At 49.1% G+C, this 15,660-nt stretch overlaps 1 protein-coding gene across 1 annotated transcript; it reads right to left on the bottom strand.

Annotated features, from left to right (window-relative positions):
* Window positions 1-6,564: 6,564 nt before the first annotated feature.
* On the bottom strand, window positions 6,565-7,527 carry Mrgprd (MAS related GPR family member D). The gene has a single exon (XM_006980761.1). The coding sequence runs from the start codon at window positions 7,525-7,527 to the stop codon at window positions 6,565-6,567; it is 963 nt and encodes a 320-aa protein (XP_006980823.1).
* Window positions 7,528-15,660: the final 8,133 nt, after the last annotated feature.

The raw sequence follows: 15,660 nt of genomic DNA, 5'->3' as shown, positions 1-15,660 counted from the left end.
CTGCCCTGTCCTCTCTGGACTTTGCTAATCTCTTTTTCCAAGGCCAAGCTCTGCAGCGGCTTGTGAGCAAGACCTTGCTCACAGTGAGTGCTCAGGAAGGTTTGTTAAGTGAACAGCAGACCTAGGCTGCTGTAAACTCAAGAGTTCTCTCTCCTCTCCTCCCCCCGCCGCCCCCCCCATTTCTGTGGTACTGGCACCAGACACAGAGCCTCACACGTGTTAGGAAAGTCCTCTCCCACTGAGTCACCCTCTTAGCCCAATAAATGCTCTAATTCAGAAACTACAGAAGTGTATTGTGAGGGATTTTTTTCCCTTTCCTTCCCCTAACTGGTTTTTGGGAATAGGGGTCTTCTATTCTTCAGCTTTGGCGGTAGAAGACCCCTTGGGGTTTCATCTCAGATATAAGATGAATTAGGGTTTGAGATGTCGTTCTGTGACTCCAGGCACCCGGGGCTGCTGGGAGAGGCAGCTCCAGCCTACAGGACCCTCCCTTCCCTTTCCATCTGTCCCTGGCTGGCCTGTGGGGCTTGCTGACCAGTTGGGATTGAAATGGGGGCTCCCATGCCCTCACATTTTGTGTGACCCTAAGCTTGTCGGTTAAGAAGGGAGACATGCTGAGGGAGGTGACTCACACAGGTGACTTCGGCTCCAGCTGTGATGATGAGCAAGGACAAGGGAAGAGTTCAGGGCAGGCTGCAGGCTGTGGAGAGCAACAGATGCTGCAAAGAATCCAGAATCCAGAAAACTGTGAAGTGGTTTTTAATCATTTTAGGCCATGTGTGCTGATGACCTTCTCATAGGTCAACAGTTTTGATTATGTTCCTATAAGAATATTGAGTTAGAATTCAAACTAAAGGCATGGTTGACCAAATTTTGTTTTATATTATTATTGTTGTTGTTGTTGTTTTGGTTTTGGAGACAGGGTTTCTATGTGTAGCCTTGGCTGTCCTGGAACTCACTCTGTAGACCAGGCTGGCTTTGAACTCAGAGATACACCTGCCTGTGCCACCTGAGTGCTGAGACTAAAGGTGTGTGTCACCACTACCCGACTTGTTTTGTATTTTATTGCTATTACTATTATTATTTTGTTTGTTTGCCTTTTGAGACAGGGTTCCTCTGTGTAATAGCTCTGGCTGGCCTGGAACTCCTTTGTAGTCCAGGCTGGCCTTGAACCCACAGATATTGGCTTGCCTTTGCCTCCTGAGTGCTAGGATTAAAGGTGTGGGCCACCACTGCCCAGCTACTACTATTTTTTAAATTGTTGTTGTTTTTATTTTGTGTGTATGTGTATTTGCATGTCTTTATGAGTGTCATGTGCGAGCAGTGCCCTCAGAGGCCAAAAGAGGGCATCAGATTCCTTGGACCTAGAGTAATGGATGATTGTGAGCCGTCATGTGGGTGCTCAGAAGTGAACCTGGATCCTATGCAAGGGCAGCCAGTGTACTTAACCTCTGAGCTATCTCTCCAGCCCCTTCTCTCTCTCTCTCTCTCTCTCTCTCTCTCTCTCTCTCTCTCTCTCTCTCTCTCTCTCTCTCTCTCTCTCTCTGTACTTGTGTGCATACCTTCTGAAGCCACAGAAGGTCCTTGGATTCCCTGGAGCTAGAATAACAAGCAGTTTGTGGCTTTTGTGCATGAGTGATGTACTTGTTGCTGTACGTATGTGAATGTGTGAGTGTGTGAGTATGGAGGTAGATATTGGTATCTGTCTTCCATTGGGCTCCACCTTTATTTATTTATTTTTTAAAGATTTATCTATTTATTATGTATACAGTGTTCTGTCTGCATGTTTGCCTGAAGGCCAGAAGAGGGCACCAGATCTCATTATAGATGGTTGAGAGCCACCATGTGGGTGCTGGGAATTGAACTCAGGTCCTCTGGAAGAACAGCCAGTGCTCTTAACCTCTGAGCCATCTCTCCAACCCCTCCATCTTTATTTTTTGAGGTGGGGCTAGCCACACATCAGGGAGTGATTGTCTCCACCCTGCCCTCTCCACAGTACAGGAGTCACAGGAGAGTGTGACCTCTGTGCCCAACTTTTTACGTGGCTTCTGGGAATCAGAACTCAAGTCTTTGCGCTGGCAAGAACTTCACTGAGCTATCTCCCAGCACCAAACATTTTAATTTAGACTTAACACTAGGGTTAGGAGAAAGAGAGGCTCGGGAGGAAGTGAAATACACCCAAGACGTGGGTGTGGACTTCTAAAGAGAGTAGCAGAGATAAGACAAGCTACACTCGTGGTCTGAGTGTCTCAAGGCAGAGCTGCTGTGAGGCCTTAGCCGCACACATTCCTTTGCTGGCTTCAAGTCACATCTCAAGGGTTGCTAAGCGCCCCCCCCCTTTCCCTTTCTCTCTAAGGGAGATTATAAGGTGGCTCTGGGGGATGCCTTGAATGGGTTAAACTTGATAAGGTGAATCTGGAAGCCTGCACAGGGGCTTAGGACACATCCCTTGCTGTCAACAGGATTTCTGGGAGATTCATAGAAACTGCAGATTCCCAGCTGGGAGGGGAAGGCCTGGACAGTTAGTTTTGGAATCTCCACTTCTGACAGGCAAGGGTCTTTAACCAGATTCCTGGGTGAGGGGCTCTTGTGTCCCCAGGATTTTCCCCATCTTTGCCCCATGTTGACCCTAAAAGGGGGACCACTTGGTGAGCACCTCTCTCTGACCTCAGGCCTGGACTGCACCCAGGGAGCCCCTCCAGGGAACCTCCAGCACTCTAGCCCTCTGCTCAGCTGCCCTGGTCCCCTTGTAGCACCTGCTGTACTTAGAGTTCCGGGGACTTCTGAGAGGTCTGAGGCTGTGGCTGAAGCTCCCATCTATCTTCCAGCACTCTGTGCCCAGACCCCTGTGCCTCTGGCCTCTTCCCTTGTGGTATGGGAACCACTCAGGCCACTATTGGACCTGGATCAAGAACAGGTGCCTGCAAACCTGTAATCCCAGCTACTCTGGACGCTGAGGCAGGAGGATTATATACAGAGCCCTTTCTGGTACCCTGCTAAATTTAGCTAACCCCACCCAAGCTCTGCTAGACCAGCTACTGTCACCCAAAGTATTAGTTTACAGTAGAAAATGACTAACAGCCACCCCTGCTGAATGACCTGAGTACAGAGGTGAAGCGGTCTGTGTCGAATAAGCTTTAAAGTAAATATGATTCAAAACATAGAGGTAAGTCCAACCATGGTGTTTTGTTGTTGTTGAGAAAAGTCAAACCTAGGCATTAGAGGAAGAGATAAACCTCAGCTCACAGCCAGGTGGTGGTGGCACACAGCTTTAATCCCAACACTCGGCAGGCAGAGGCAGGAGGATCTCTGTGAGTTCGAGGCCAGCCTGGTCTATCGAGTGAGTTCCAGGACAGTCAGAGTCACACAGGGAAACCTAGTCTTGAAGAACCAGAAGAACATAAACAAAAAGGAGACTCAGCCCCCTGTAAGACTGTAACTTCCCGATTACTCAGCCAGTGGGAGGAAGTGGCCTGCGCTAGAGTTTTAAAGGATGATTGATTTTGTGCTGATGTCTGGCTTTGCAAAGTCAAGTAATAAACCTGCCTTGAGTTTGCTACTCTGCGTCTCCATGTTTCTCACAGCTCAAGGTCTGTCTGAATGACTGATGGAGACCCCATCAATCTTTTTTTTTTTATTTTTATTATCAGACTTTTTATTTCATAAAATAAAAAGTGAAAAGAAGCTGTAATCCTAATGCTCAGGAGCCTGAGACAGGAGGATCACAGATTTAAGGACAGCCTGGGCTACATAGTGAGTTCAAGTCGTCTAGCTGGGGCTGCACAGCAAGGCTCTGTCTTAAAACAAAAAGTAAAGCAGGTGGTGGTGGTGGTGGCGGCGGCGGCGGCGGCGGCGGCGGCGGCGGCGGCAGCGCACGCCTATAATTCCAGCTCTTGGGAGACAGGCGGATCTCCGTGAGTTCAAGGCCATCCTAGTCTACAAAGTGAGTTCCAGGACAGTCACAATGGGTATACAGAGAAATCCTATCTTGAGAAACTAAAGAAAAAAAAAAAGTAAAAAGAAGGCCGAGCCTTCATGGTGGCTCACAACCACCTGTAGGCAACTCCAGTTTCAGGGGATCTGACGCCCTCTTCTGGCCACCACAGGCACTGGGCACACCCATGGCTCACAGGCATACATGCAGGTAAAACATCATACACAATAAAATTAAAATAGGTAATCTTGGGGGGTGTGAAATAATCTTTTTTGGGGGTCGGGGCATTGAGACAGGGTCTCTTTGTGAAGCCCTGGTTGTCCTGGAACTCACTCTGTACCTCGCTGGGCTCAAACTCGGATCCACCTGCCCCTGCCTGCCAAGTGCTGGAATTAAAGGCATGTACCACCAACCCCTGACCCAAATAATCTTTTTGAAAAGAAGATGACTGAGGCTGTGCTCCCTGTTAGAATAGCCCCTGATCTGACCCCAAGGGGGATCTTTTTCTCAATTTTTGGGGAAAAACTCAAAAAACTCAAACCAAACCAAACCCACATGCCAAACAACCCAGTGAGATTCCAGAGAGGGTTCCTAGGCTAATAACTGGGCTGAAGCGCCACTGAGGCACCCTTCAGTTGGGGGGCAGGTGACTGGGGGCTGTTTACTGAGTAGTGTCGAAGGTAATGTCCAGGATTCAGAGACCAGAGTCAGAATAAAAACACAAAGGTCTTTTTTGTGAGTTTTGTTTTGTTTTTCTTTTCTGTTGCCTTTTATTGTTAATTACAGGTAAGAATCATACAGGTTTATGGGGTCCAAGGTGCCATTTCGATACATATATACACAGCGGGGTGACCTGCATTCCTGTCACCTCAAACATGCCACGCTGGCCTTCCAGATCCTCCGGGAGCGGTCCCTCTGTTGACTCAGGCTTCCTGCTGTGCCGTCTCTTCAGTCACCTCTTTCTGTCCTGACTTCTCTCCTTCCTCCCAGCCTCTGGCTGACATGTTTCTGTCCTCTACTGCTACAAAGTCAACCCGTGCAGCCATCTTGGGAAAAGCCTATGGGCCTGTCAGGGGGAAAGGGATACAAGAGAACCCCACAAGCCAAGTCAGAGCCTGAGGGTGGGCCAGGGGTCAAGTGGGGGCTGAGGACAGAGAAATGTGGATGAGAGAAGGTGATGCATCTGGTTGGCTTGTGGAGTTCTGTTCTCGGAGTATCAGTCACAACCATTACCTCTGTGACCAAGCAGCTGTGAGCTCCCCCAGAGACCTTCAGAATGAAGCCTGTGGGGGTCCCCTCAAGAAAGGAGGGTAGAAAGGTCTGAGACTCCTCCCCCTTCCTTCCGCAATAACCGAACTCCAGCTGCTCTTGGTTTGGGGAGGTGCTAATATGAGGAGGGTAGATGGTTAGTAAGGGGGCCCTCCATCTACACAGCCTCTGGAAATGGTCACCCATGCTAGGGTGGGACTTCTCAGTGATGTGGCTGCTTTAGGGTCACCTACAGTTCTGTAACACTGACCTACATCTCTTTAAGTAACCCCTGATCCACACTTCTGTGGGTCAATAACTCACTGGCTCATCAGACCGGGATTGCATGGGATTGTTCCTTGGTCTGTTGTCAGTGCCCTATCTGGGATGTGTAGGTGTGTGTTCCTGTCACCCCAGGACAAGTCACACAATAGGCTGCAGGCACACTCAATGGCAAGTGCCACAGAGCCTTTATTTTGAGCACCAAGTGATGTCACCAGGGCATCCCCAAGTCCTAGGTGCTGTGTTGTTTATCTTTAACTGTCAACCTGGCACAACCTCGAATCAGTTAGGGAGAGAGCCTCTGTGAGGAATTACCTAGATCAGATTAGCATGTGGGCATGTCTGCGAGGGATTGTCTTGATTGTTGATTGACACAGGAAGACCCAGCCCACTGTGGGCGACACCATTCCCTAGGCAGAAAGAGTTTAAGAGAGGGGAGAGCTAGCTGAGAGCGAGCAAGCAAGGATAGATCGATGCATTTGCTCCTTCTTTCTTTCTTTCTTTCTTTCTTTCTTTCTTTCTTTCTTTCTTTCTTTCTCTCTCTCTCTCTCTCTCTTTCTTTCTTTCTTTCTTTCTTTCTTTCTTTCTTTCTTTCTTTCTTTCTTTCATTCTTGACTCTTGACTTTGGATATGATGTCACTAGCTGCTTCAATCCCGCCTTGATTTCCCTGCAATGATGGGCTGCGTGAGCTGCCGTTGTAAGCCAAGTAAACTGTTTCTTTCCCTGTGTTGCTTTTTGTCAGGGAGTTTGTTACAGCAACAGAAATGAAGCTAGGACAGACTCTATGTCAAGGGGACAAGGTGTCTGGGAAAGGCCTTTTTCACCCACAGGTCTCCACTTGGAGACCCCATCTTTCCTGGCCAACCTTGCACAAGATGGGGTCCAAGCCTAGGATCTGTGTCTAAACAGGTGAAATGGAAAGAAATGTTGCCTCATATCCCAGTTTAGATTAGGGACACAGGGTGATAGCAGTGAGCCCTTTGGTATAGAGGAAAGTGACCCCAACATGGTGAGCTGCAAGGCCTTTGGGGTCACCCACTACAGGCCAGCGGGGTACTCAGAGGGAAGGGCTGGCGGGGAGGCCGGAGGTGGGCTGCCTTCAGATCTCATCATTGGTGCACACAGATGGCGTCTCCCTGCCCTCGGGCTCAGGCTCATCCCGAAGTGCCCGCCCCAGCACAGCACCCAGGGACTCCCGCAGCCTGTGGCTCTTCTGGCTGCCCACGAGGAAGTAGATGACTGGGTTGGCACTGCTGCTCAAACATGAAGAGAAGCGTGACAAGCAGATATACAGGAGCCTCCCATCCTCGGGCAGTCCCACCCAGTAGAGTAAGAACCAATAGATGCCCAGGGGCAGAGAACAGGTGAGGAAGACGAAGACAGAAGCCAGGATGACCACGAAGAGCCGACGGGGTCGCCGTCTCCGCAGCAGGGTGTTCTTCCGTACCTGGATGAGGAGTATGGTGCTGGACAGGATCATGACGGGCATGAAGATCCCCAGGATGAGACTGCTTAAGACCATGTCCACCTGAAAGCACTGGTTTTCATCGGGATGCCAGAACCGGATGCAGAAGAAAGAAGCCAGGAAGTTCATCAGCAGGGCCAGTGCCCAGAGCGCACCACATACCACCGATGACAGGTGCCGGGGCTGGTGGCACTTATACCAGATGGGGAAAAGCACAGAAAGGCAGCGCTGGGTGCTGATGGCCGTCAGCAGGCTCAGGCCGGCCGTATAGGCAAAGTACTTGATTCTCTTCATCCCCTCGTAGACTCTGCTGGAGGTGCTGGATGTGAACAGGGGCCTTGTTTCCAGGCTGAGCAAGGATGCCATGCAGAGCAAGAAGAGGAGGTCGGCCACCGCCAGGTTGAGGACATAAACACAGAAGGGGGACCTCCGCACACGGAAGCTCAGCAGCCAAATCACCACGCTGTTGCCAGCCATCCCCAAAACACAGGTGACCATGGCAAGAAATGTCACTGAAAAGTAGACCCAGGTCACAGAGGTCATGGTGGGGATGATGGTCAGACCTGGGGCCAGACTGCTGTTCTGAGTGGAGCTCATTCCTAAGGAAGGGAAGAAGGGACCCGTGTTAAATTCTGGGTCGCCGGACCATCGGACCCATGGGAACACTGAAATTCTTCTTTAGGCATCCCCAGGCTCCCACTGTGGCTGAATCTGCCATAGGACCAGACAGACACCAACCTGTTAAATATACTCCTCCTCAAGTTCCACCCTCTCCCGGCCTGAGTTTCTTTCTCTTTTGTTGAGACAAGGTCTCGTGTAACCCAAGCTGGCCTCAAACTCCCTATGTAGCTGAGGATGAGCTTGAATTCCTGATCCTCCTGCCTCAGCTTCCCAAGTGCTGGGGCTCAAGCTGTATATCATCACACCCAGTGTGGTGTTATCATTTTTTTAAAAAGTTATTTTCATTTTATGTATATGGGTGTTTTGCCTGCATGTATGTATATGTACCATAGGCATACAGTGCACTTGGAGACCAGAAGGGCATAGGATTCCTTGGAACTGAAGTTATAGTTGTGAGCTATGAGCCAAACCCAGGTCCTCTGCAAGAACAGCAAGTGCTCTTAACCACTGAACCGTCTCTCCAGCCACCCCTTCTACCTCCCTTTCCTCAACCCCTTCCTTTTCCTAGTTTTATATGGCTTCTTGTACTTTTTTTTTTTTTTTTTTTTTTGAGATGGGTATCGTGTAACCCAAGCTGGTTTAGGAGTCCTGATCCTCCCGCCTCCACCTCCCTCCCCCTTGCTGGGGAGGGCAGGCCATGTGTCTCCGCACTGACGTGACCTGATTTTGTTCCAAGCACCTCTGTCTCCACTTGTTTTACTCCTGTGGCTGCTTTTGTGTGTTGTTATTGCAGTTATAAAACAGGCTGGAGGTGTGACTGTCCCTCTGCCTCCAGAGCAGTTTGTGCCCTGGAAGATCAGCTTTCTGTGAAGCCTTGGCAGAAGGCAAAACCATCTGGTCATTTCTGTGTGTGGGACTGGACGTTCAGCGCTCCAAAACGAAGCTCCGAATCCCACTGTTCGTGGTTTAGGTCTATTCAGGTGTACATCTCTGTTTGAGTGTCGTTTGTTAATATAAAAAAAAAAAATCTTGCCTTCTGGGTCCCCACTTGTCAGTATAAAATTTGCTGTAGTGTTCTCATATTTTCTCAAAACACTTTTAAGATTTATTTTTTTATTTTTCTTATGTGTGTGCATCTGAGTGTATGTAAGACAGGTCTGTGGGTGCTCACAGAGACCAGTTTGTCAGATCCCCTCAAACTGGAGTTACAGTGGTTGTGAGCACCTGACATGGATGCTGGGAACTCTCAGGTCCTATGCAAGAGCAGGCAGCAGCCTTAACCATGGAGCCATCTCTCCAGCCCCTTCTACTAATTTGTTTTTGAGATCCGGTCTCATTGTGTAGCCTTGTCTGGTTTAGAATTTACTACGTAAATCAGGCTGGCCTCAGACTCACAGGAATCTGCCTGACTCTGCCTCCCGAGTGCTGGGATCAAGGCTTGTGCCACCAATCCAGCATCTCATGATTTTAAAACCACAATTTTCTGTCATTTTTTTATTTGCTTGTTTTCTTTCTTACTTTGCCAGAGGTTTGTTTTTCAAGAACTTTTTATAAAACATTTTCTTGGGGTTGGGGATTGAGCTCAGTGGTAGAGTGCTTGTCTAGCAAGCACAAGGCCCTGGGTTCGGACCTCAGCTCTGAAACAAAAAATGTGGGGCCCAGCACTCAGGAAGAGTTCAAGGCCAGCCTGGTCTACAGAGTGAGTTCCAGGAAAGGCACAAAACTACACAGAGAAACCTTGTCTCCAAAACAAAACAAAACAAAAAAACAAAAAACAAAAAACAAACAAACCAAAAAAAAAAAAAAAACCACCAAAACTAAACCAAACGAAAACAAAAAACATTAAAAACATTTTCTTTTAATTCAGTTGTTTTCTTCTGGGGCTGGGTGGGGGTGGGTAGGTGTCGTGTATTCAAGGGTCAGAGCCGACTTCCAGGGGGTGGTTCTCTCCTTCCACCATGTGGGCGGTCAGGGGTATGAGGTGGGGGGACTTCCATGCCCTTTCCTAGAACTCTCCAGATGGAAGGGAGGCCCAGGTGGTACTAAGGAAGAAAGGTGCTTTGGAGAGAGGGGGGCCTGGACCTGGACCTGGACCAACACAGAAAGCTTTTGTTTTGTTTTTGAGACACAGTTTCATGCAGCCCAGGCTGGCCTCCCTGTGTAGCTGAGGACAACCTTAAATTTCTTGTTTTTATTACACTGTGTGTTTGTGTGTGTGTGCGCGCACGCGTGTGTGCGTGCGTGCGAGAGAGAGAGAGAGAGAGAGAGAGAGAGAGAGAGAGAGAGAGAGAGAGAGAGAGAGAGAGTGTGTGTGTGTGTGTGTGTGTGTGAGACCTCCACATACACATGCCTCAGCAGGTATGTGGAGGTCAGAGGACAATGTGTTGAGGTCTGTTCTTTCCTCTGACCATGTGAATCCTGGAGTTGAACTCAAGCTGCTACACTTTGCAGCAAGCGCCTTAACCCTGGAGCCATCCAGCTGGCCCAGCCTCAGACTCTGTTTGAAGCCATTTGGTTTGTGGTCACTGTTACAGCAACCACGGGGAGCACACACTGCAAAAGCAGAATGCCACGATTGTCACGGCCACACAGCTGCACTCCTGGCGGTTAACCCTGAACTTAGGAGAGGGGAGAATGAGCCCTCACCATTGAGGCCAGCAGCGGGCACAGTGGGGACTTAAGAGTAGGTACAGCCACCCTCAATGGCCTTCTCTTCTAGGTCATGGCAGTGCCTGTTCCCATCATGTGGGGAACACACAGAATTTGGTCGCTGAGTGCTTGTTGGACTCTTGTGGAACCATGGATCAGTCAGCCTTTTGGGGGCCTCTAGGATAGCTTCGGGTTACTCCAAGAACTTTGAACCTGAGGCTTGCTCGCTCTTCCCCAGCAGAGCTGAGAAACATCCTGACTGCTGCTCTCCTCCTAGTAGAGGGTGACTACGCCTCTCAGGAGACACTCTGGCCTGGGGAAAGGGATACTGCTTGTGCCATGAAGGTATCACCCATGTCGCTGGGATATTTGGCCTTCTGATCTGGGAATGGTCCCTGCAGCCCTGTCCCTTGGCTCTGACAGGATGATAGCACTGAACTTCAGATACAAGTGCCATATCGTTCATGTATTCATTCCCCAGCTGTTGAGCGTAAAATAAATATTCCTGATTTTTTTCCTGGCCTCCTCTCTAGTTGTTATTATTACACACACACACACACACACACACACACACACACACACACACACACTACACCCATACACATACCACACACACTCACCACACACACACACACACACACACTACACCCATACACATACCACACACACTTTCCACACACACACCACACACACCACACACACACCACATACACACTTACATGTACCACACATATTAATACAAACATACAACAACAACATTCACACCACACACACACACACACACACACACACAATCTGCTGAGACTGTTCAGTGTTGCTTGCATATAAGTGATATGGGGTCTAACCACTTATTATCAGATTATCCATTGGTGGGCTCCTCCCTTAGGGAGACTGCTCTTCTCTCTCTCTGCATCCCTTAGATGCCTGTAGTTCTTTATCTGGAGGTGGTACTCTGTGAAACTTCCCTTTCCCATGCTAGCATTTCCACTGGTATTGACCTTATTCATGTCTTTTTTTTTTTTTTTTTTTTTAGTTTTTGGGGCCTGTCCTGGATCTCGCTCTGTAGACCAGGCTGGCCTCGAACTCACAGAGATCCGCCTGGCTCTGCCTCCTAAGTGCTGGGATCAAAGGCATGTGCTACCACTGCCTGGCTATTCATGTCTTCTTTAGGCAGCCATATTGCTGAGGTATCATGGTTGAACCTTCCGTGAAAATATTTCTGATTTTAAATTTTCCTGGGCCATAATGAACAAATAAATAAATAAATGTTGAAAGCATTTTTTTGGGTTGGGAACATGATTAGTTTTCAGAGCAATTGCCAGCATGCAGGAAGCACTGGATCCATACTGGATGTGGTAGCACATGCCTGTAATACTAAAGCTTGCAAGACGGAGGCAGGGGAATCACTAGTTTGAGACTAGCATGGGCTTCTTATAGAGTTCCAAGCCTTAGGCTGGAGACATGGCTCAGCCATTAAAGGCTAGGCTCACAAGCAAAGATAGAGTTCCAGGCCTGGGTTACAGAGCCCAGATCTCAAGAACAAAATATCAAAGAGAAGGAAAGAAAAGAGAAGAGAAAAAAGGAAGGAAGAAAAAAGTGGAAAGAAAGAAAAGAGGCTGGACATGTAGCTGGGCGGGTAATGCGCTCGCCTGACATGCTCAAAGCTGTGGGTTCCTCGCCAGACTTACAAGAGCTGGGTGTGGTGGTTCCCAGCTGCCGTCCTAGCTCTTAGAAGGTTGGATCGGGAGCAACAGAAGTTCAAGATCTGAGTCCAGCCTGGGCTATATGAGACCTTGTCTCAAAACAAACAACGGTATTTTCTCTGTTCACAGCCAAAAAATGAATGGTCCAAAAATGAGATTGAGTTTAGAGTTCATTTTGACATTGTGATCTCTCTCTCTCCCTCTCCCTCCCTCCCTCCCAGCTCCCTCTCTCTCTGTGGGGGTGGGGTGGGGTGGGGTGGGGTGGGGTGGGGAGCAGGGGTGGGGGTGGGGCTGAGAGCGTGCTAAGCTAGCTCTGCCTTCAACTGTTCTTTGTCAGCTGAACCTTAGAATGCAAGGCTGTCTGCCAGCCTTAGCAACCCATTCTCTAATAATCATGTGAATCTTTGTTCCCAGTGTCCTGTTGTCCATTTCTTATTGCTCTTGAGGTGTCTCTAGAATATAGACAGATAACCGCCCTGCAGCCTTAGTTTAGAAGGTGCTGTAGATGACCTATGCAGAGGGCAGAGCACAGTGTGTTGAAATCTACCATGTGAATTCAGTTGTCAGGCTGAGTTTCATGACTTCCAGCTCTGTCTCTTCCTTAACCAGATGCCTTGCTCTTCCCGCCCTCAGCCTTGGTTTGCTGTTACCTCTGGTCTCACTTTACACACTCATGAGCCAGTTTTTAAAGCCCGACTAGAGAGACTGAGACACCAGCCTAGGTCCGCAAGCTGCCCCTGAAGGGCCAGGCTGTCATTGCATTCTAGTAGGTCTTGAACTGCTATACCCTTCTGCCTCCACCCAGACTGTAAAAAGAAATAAGCCTTCAGGTGGATCTCTGAGTTCGAGGCTAACCTCATCTACAGAACAGAGTTCCAGGACAGTCAGGGCTACACAAAGAATCCCTGTTTTGAAAAAAAAAAGAAAGAAAAAAGGAGGAAGAGGAGGAGGAGGAGGAGGAGGAGGAGGAGGAGGAGGAGGAGGAGGAGGAGGAGGAGGAAGAAGAAGAAGAAGAAGAAGAAGAAGAAGAAGAAGAAGAAGAAGAAGAAGAAGAAGAAGAAGAAGAAGAGAAAACAAGCTCTCACCTGCTCCCGGATGTGTCAATCTGTCCTTCTGCAAAGGGTGCTGATCCCTCTCGGCTCTGCTCCCTGGAGGTGTCTACAGCTCTCCTGGACCTGGGGTTTCAGCTGCTCCTGCACTTTCCTGAGTCAGTTTCTCTTCCACTAAACAAGGCTGCTCCTGTCTGTCTACTCCCTGTCTCATAAAAACCTTGATTTGGGGGACCTCTCCGCAAGAACCTTGGCTCGCTTTGAAAAGTGTGAGAAGGAGCCCCAGATATAAATGCAAGAAGGATGCCTGCCCACTCTCTGGAGACCGGACCCACAGGAGCCTAGCTGAAGGCTAATGGGCCTCCCAGGCATGGCCCTCCCCTGATCCACCCAGGTCCCCCTTGAGGCTGGGGGCTTTTGAGGATTAGAGAGAGGACCACCTCTTCCGGCATCATCCTGGCAGCCTGTCCCTTCCCTATGCCTCAGAGCATTAGCAGTCCCATCATGAGTCTGGGAGCTGGGGTGGGGCCTCAAAGAGTGGGGGTTCTGTGGGCTGGGAAAGGCCATTAGGAGCACCAATATGGTGGGATGCTCAGCTAATGTACTTACCCAGCTAAGCTTGCTGAAGGTGGGGAGACACTCGATGGGGAGTCTGCCATCTTATTCTGGTACTTGTGAGTTGAGTGACTACGGGTTCAGGCAATCTCACTGAGCCTCAGAGTCTTCACCAGGGGTTGGGGATTCCTCCCTGACCCTCTAAATCCCAGTGAGAAGTGAAGACCACACACATGCTCTTGGCCTTGGATGGTGACCCTTCCTCACATTTCTGCTGGGCCTCAGAAGACAGGATGGAGGCTGAAGTCACCTGGGTCCAGAAGTTCTTGGGACACTTGCACCTAGCCACACCTGAACTTTTTAGTAGTATAAGCCTATGCAGATGTGTGTGCTTTTTGTGTGTGCATGATTATGTATGTATGTATGTGTATATATAAGTGTGTATGTATGTAGGGCTGATGAGATGGCTCGGTAGTTAATAGTGCTTGCTGGCCAGGTGTGGTGGTGCACGCCTTTAATGCCAGCACTCATGAGGCAGAAGTTGGCAGCTCTCAAGGCCAACCTGGTTTGCAGTGTTGAAAAACAAAACAAAGCAAAAAGAGTGTTTGCTGACTTTGTGGAGGATCTGAGCTCAGTGTCCAGAATCCATATCGAGTGTCTCACAATAATCGGCAACACCAGATCCAGAGGGTCTGATGCCTTTTTTCTGACCTCTGAAGGAAGCTACACACAAACAATTCGTATACACACACACACACACACACACACACACACACACACACACACACTCAATAAATCTTTAAGATGAAATGTAACACAAACTGAAAAGCCACCCTTCTCCACCTTCGCACACCAGCATTGCAGGCACACCCCGGTGCCTGGCTTTTTACGTGGGAGCACATGGGTGCTGGGGGACAGAACTCAGGAACTCACGCATGCTTGCACAGCAGGAACATGACTGACTGAGCCATCTCCCCAGCCTGGGGTTTCATAGTTTATGCCAGGATTCTTTTATTTAGTTATTTATATTATTTTTAACTATACGTATGTGCGTCTACTGGTATGTGGGTGTGTGCGCGTGAGTGCAGGTGGCCACAGAGACCAGAAGTATCAGGTCCCACCCCCCTCCCAGGAGCTGGCTGGGACTTTGCTCATGCGAGTGTTGGGAGTTGAACTCAGTCCCTTGGAAGAACAGTCATGCTCATAACCACTGGGGGCCATCCCTCCCTCCCACCCCCTGTGCCAGAATTCTTAAATTAAACTCCATTTTTTTTTTTTTTCTGTATCAGCACATTTTTTTGGTTCAGAATCTTTAACCAATGGCCTGGAGAGATGGTCCAGTGGTTAGGAGCACTTGCTGCTCTGGGAGAGAAACCCAAGTTTGGTTCCCAGCACCCAAGTCTGGCAGCTCACAACCACCTGTAACTCTAGCTCTGGGGGAATCAATGTTTTTAGGGCACCTGCACTCACATCCATAGCCCCTCCCCCATATACACATAAAAAGTAAAATAAACCTTTAAAAAAAGAACAGGAAAATAAACTTGGGCCAGTTTAATGCCTCCTTCCCAGGGCTCCTCTAATGGGGAGGAGGGAGGAGAAGCTGTTTCTAGATCAAATGGGGGGGGGGGAGACAAGGGACCTAGAGAATGTTACTTGAAGTTCCTGGTCCTGGCTCAGCAGTCTTGAAAGCCAGGGTCCCTTCTGGAATTTTCTGGATAGGGGTCACTAAATTTCTTTACCCAAATCCCGTGCACTGCCAAGATGGATTAACGATGTTTCTGTCCTAGATAAAGGCCTGCTGCCAGGGCTGATGGACAATCGCATAAAGCACAGGTATGGGCGGGCGCCCTGGGCGGGGCAGGCCAGGCACTGGATGGCTGTTCAGTGGCTCGGGAATATGTGGATGGATTTGATCGGATGTTCATTAAAGCTCCAGTTTAATTAATTCCAAAGGCTTTAAAAAATCATGTGCCCAAGTAGGTGAGTCTCTCTCAAACTGCCAGGAAACTCCGAGCTGGCAGCTGACTCATCCAAGCAGAGTTTTCCGTGAGCTTTGGTTTTGTAAACTGCTCCTGGCTGCTTCTGAGTTCTCCAGCTCTCAGCTCCCTGCTGGCTCACAACAGAATGTTTTTGCACTCTGTGGTTGGACGCCA

The sequence above is a fragment of the Peromyscus maniculatus genome, chromosome 1, assembly GCF_049852395.1.
Source record: "Peromyscus maniculatus bairdii isolate BWxNUB_F1_BW_parent chromosome 1, HU_Pman_BW_mat_3.1, whole genome shotgun sequence".
NCBI classification, from domain to species: domain Eukaryota; kingdom Metazoa; phylum Chordata; class Mammalia; order Rodentia; family Cricetidae; genus Peromyscus; species Peromyscus maniculatus.
Note: the sequence above shows the minus strand (reverse complement) of the source record. Positions and strands in the feature narration are given on the sequence as shown.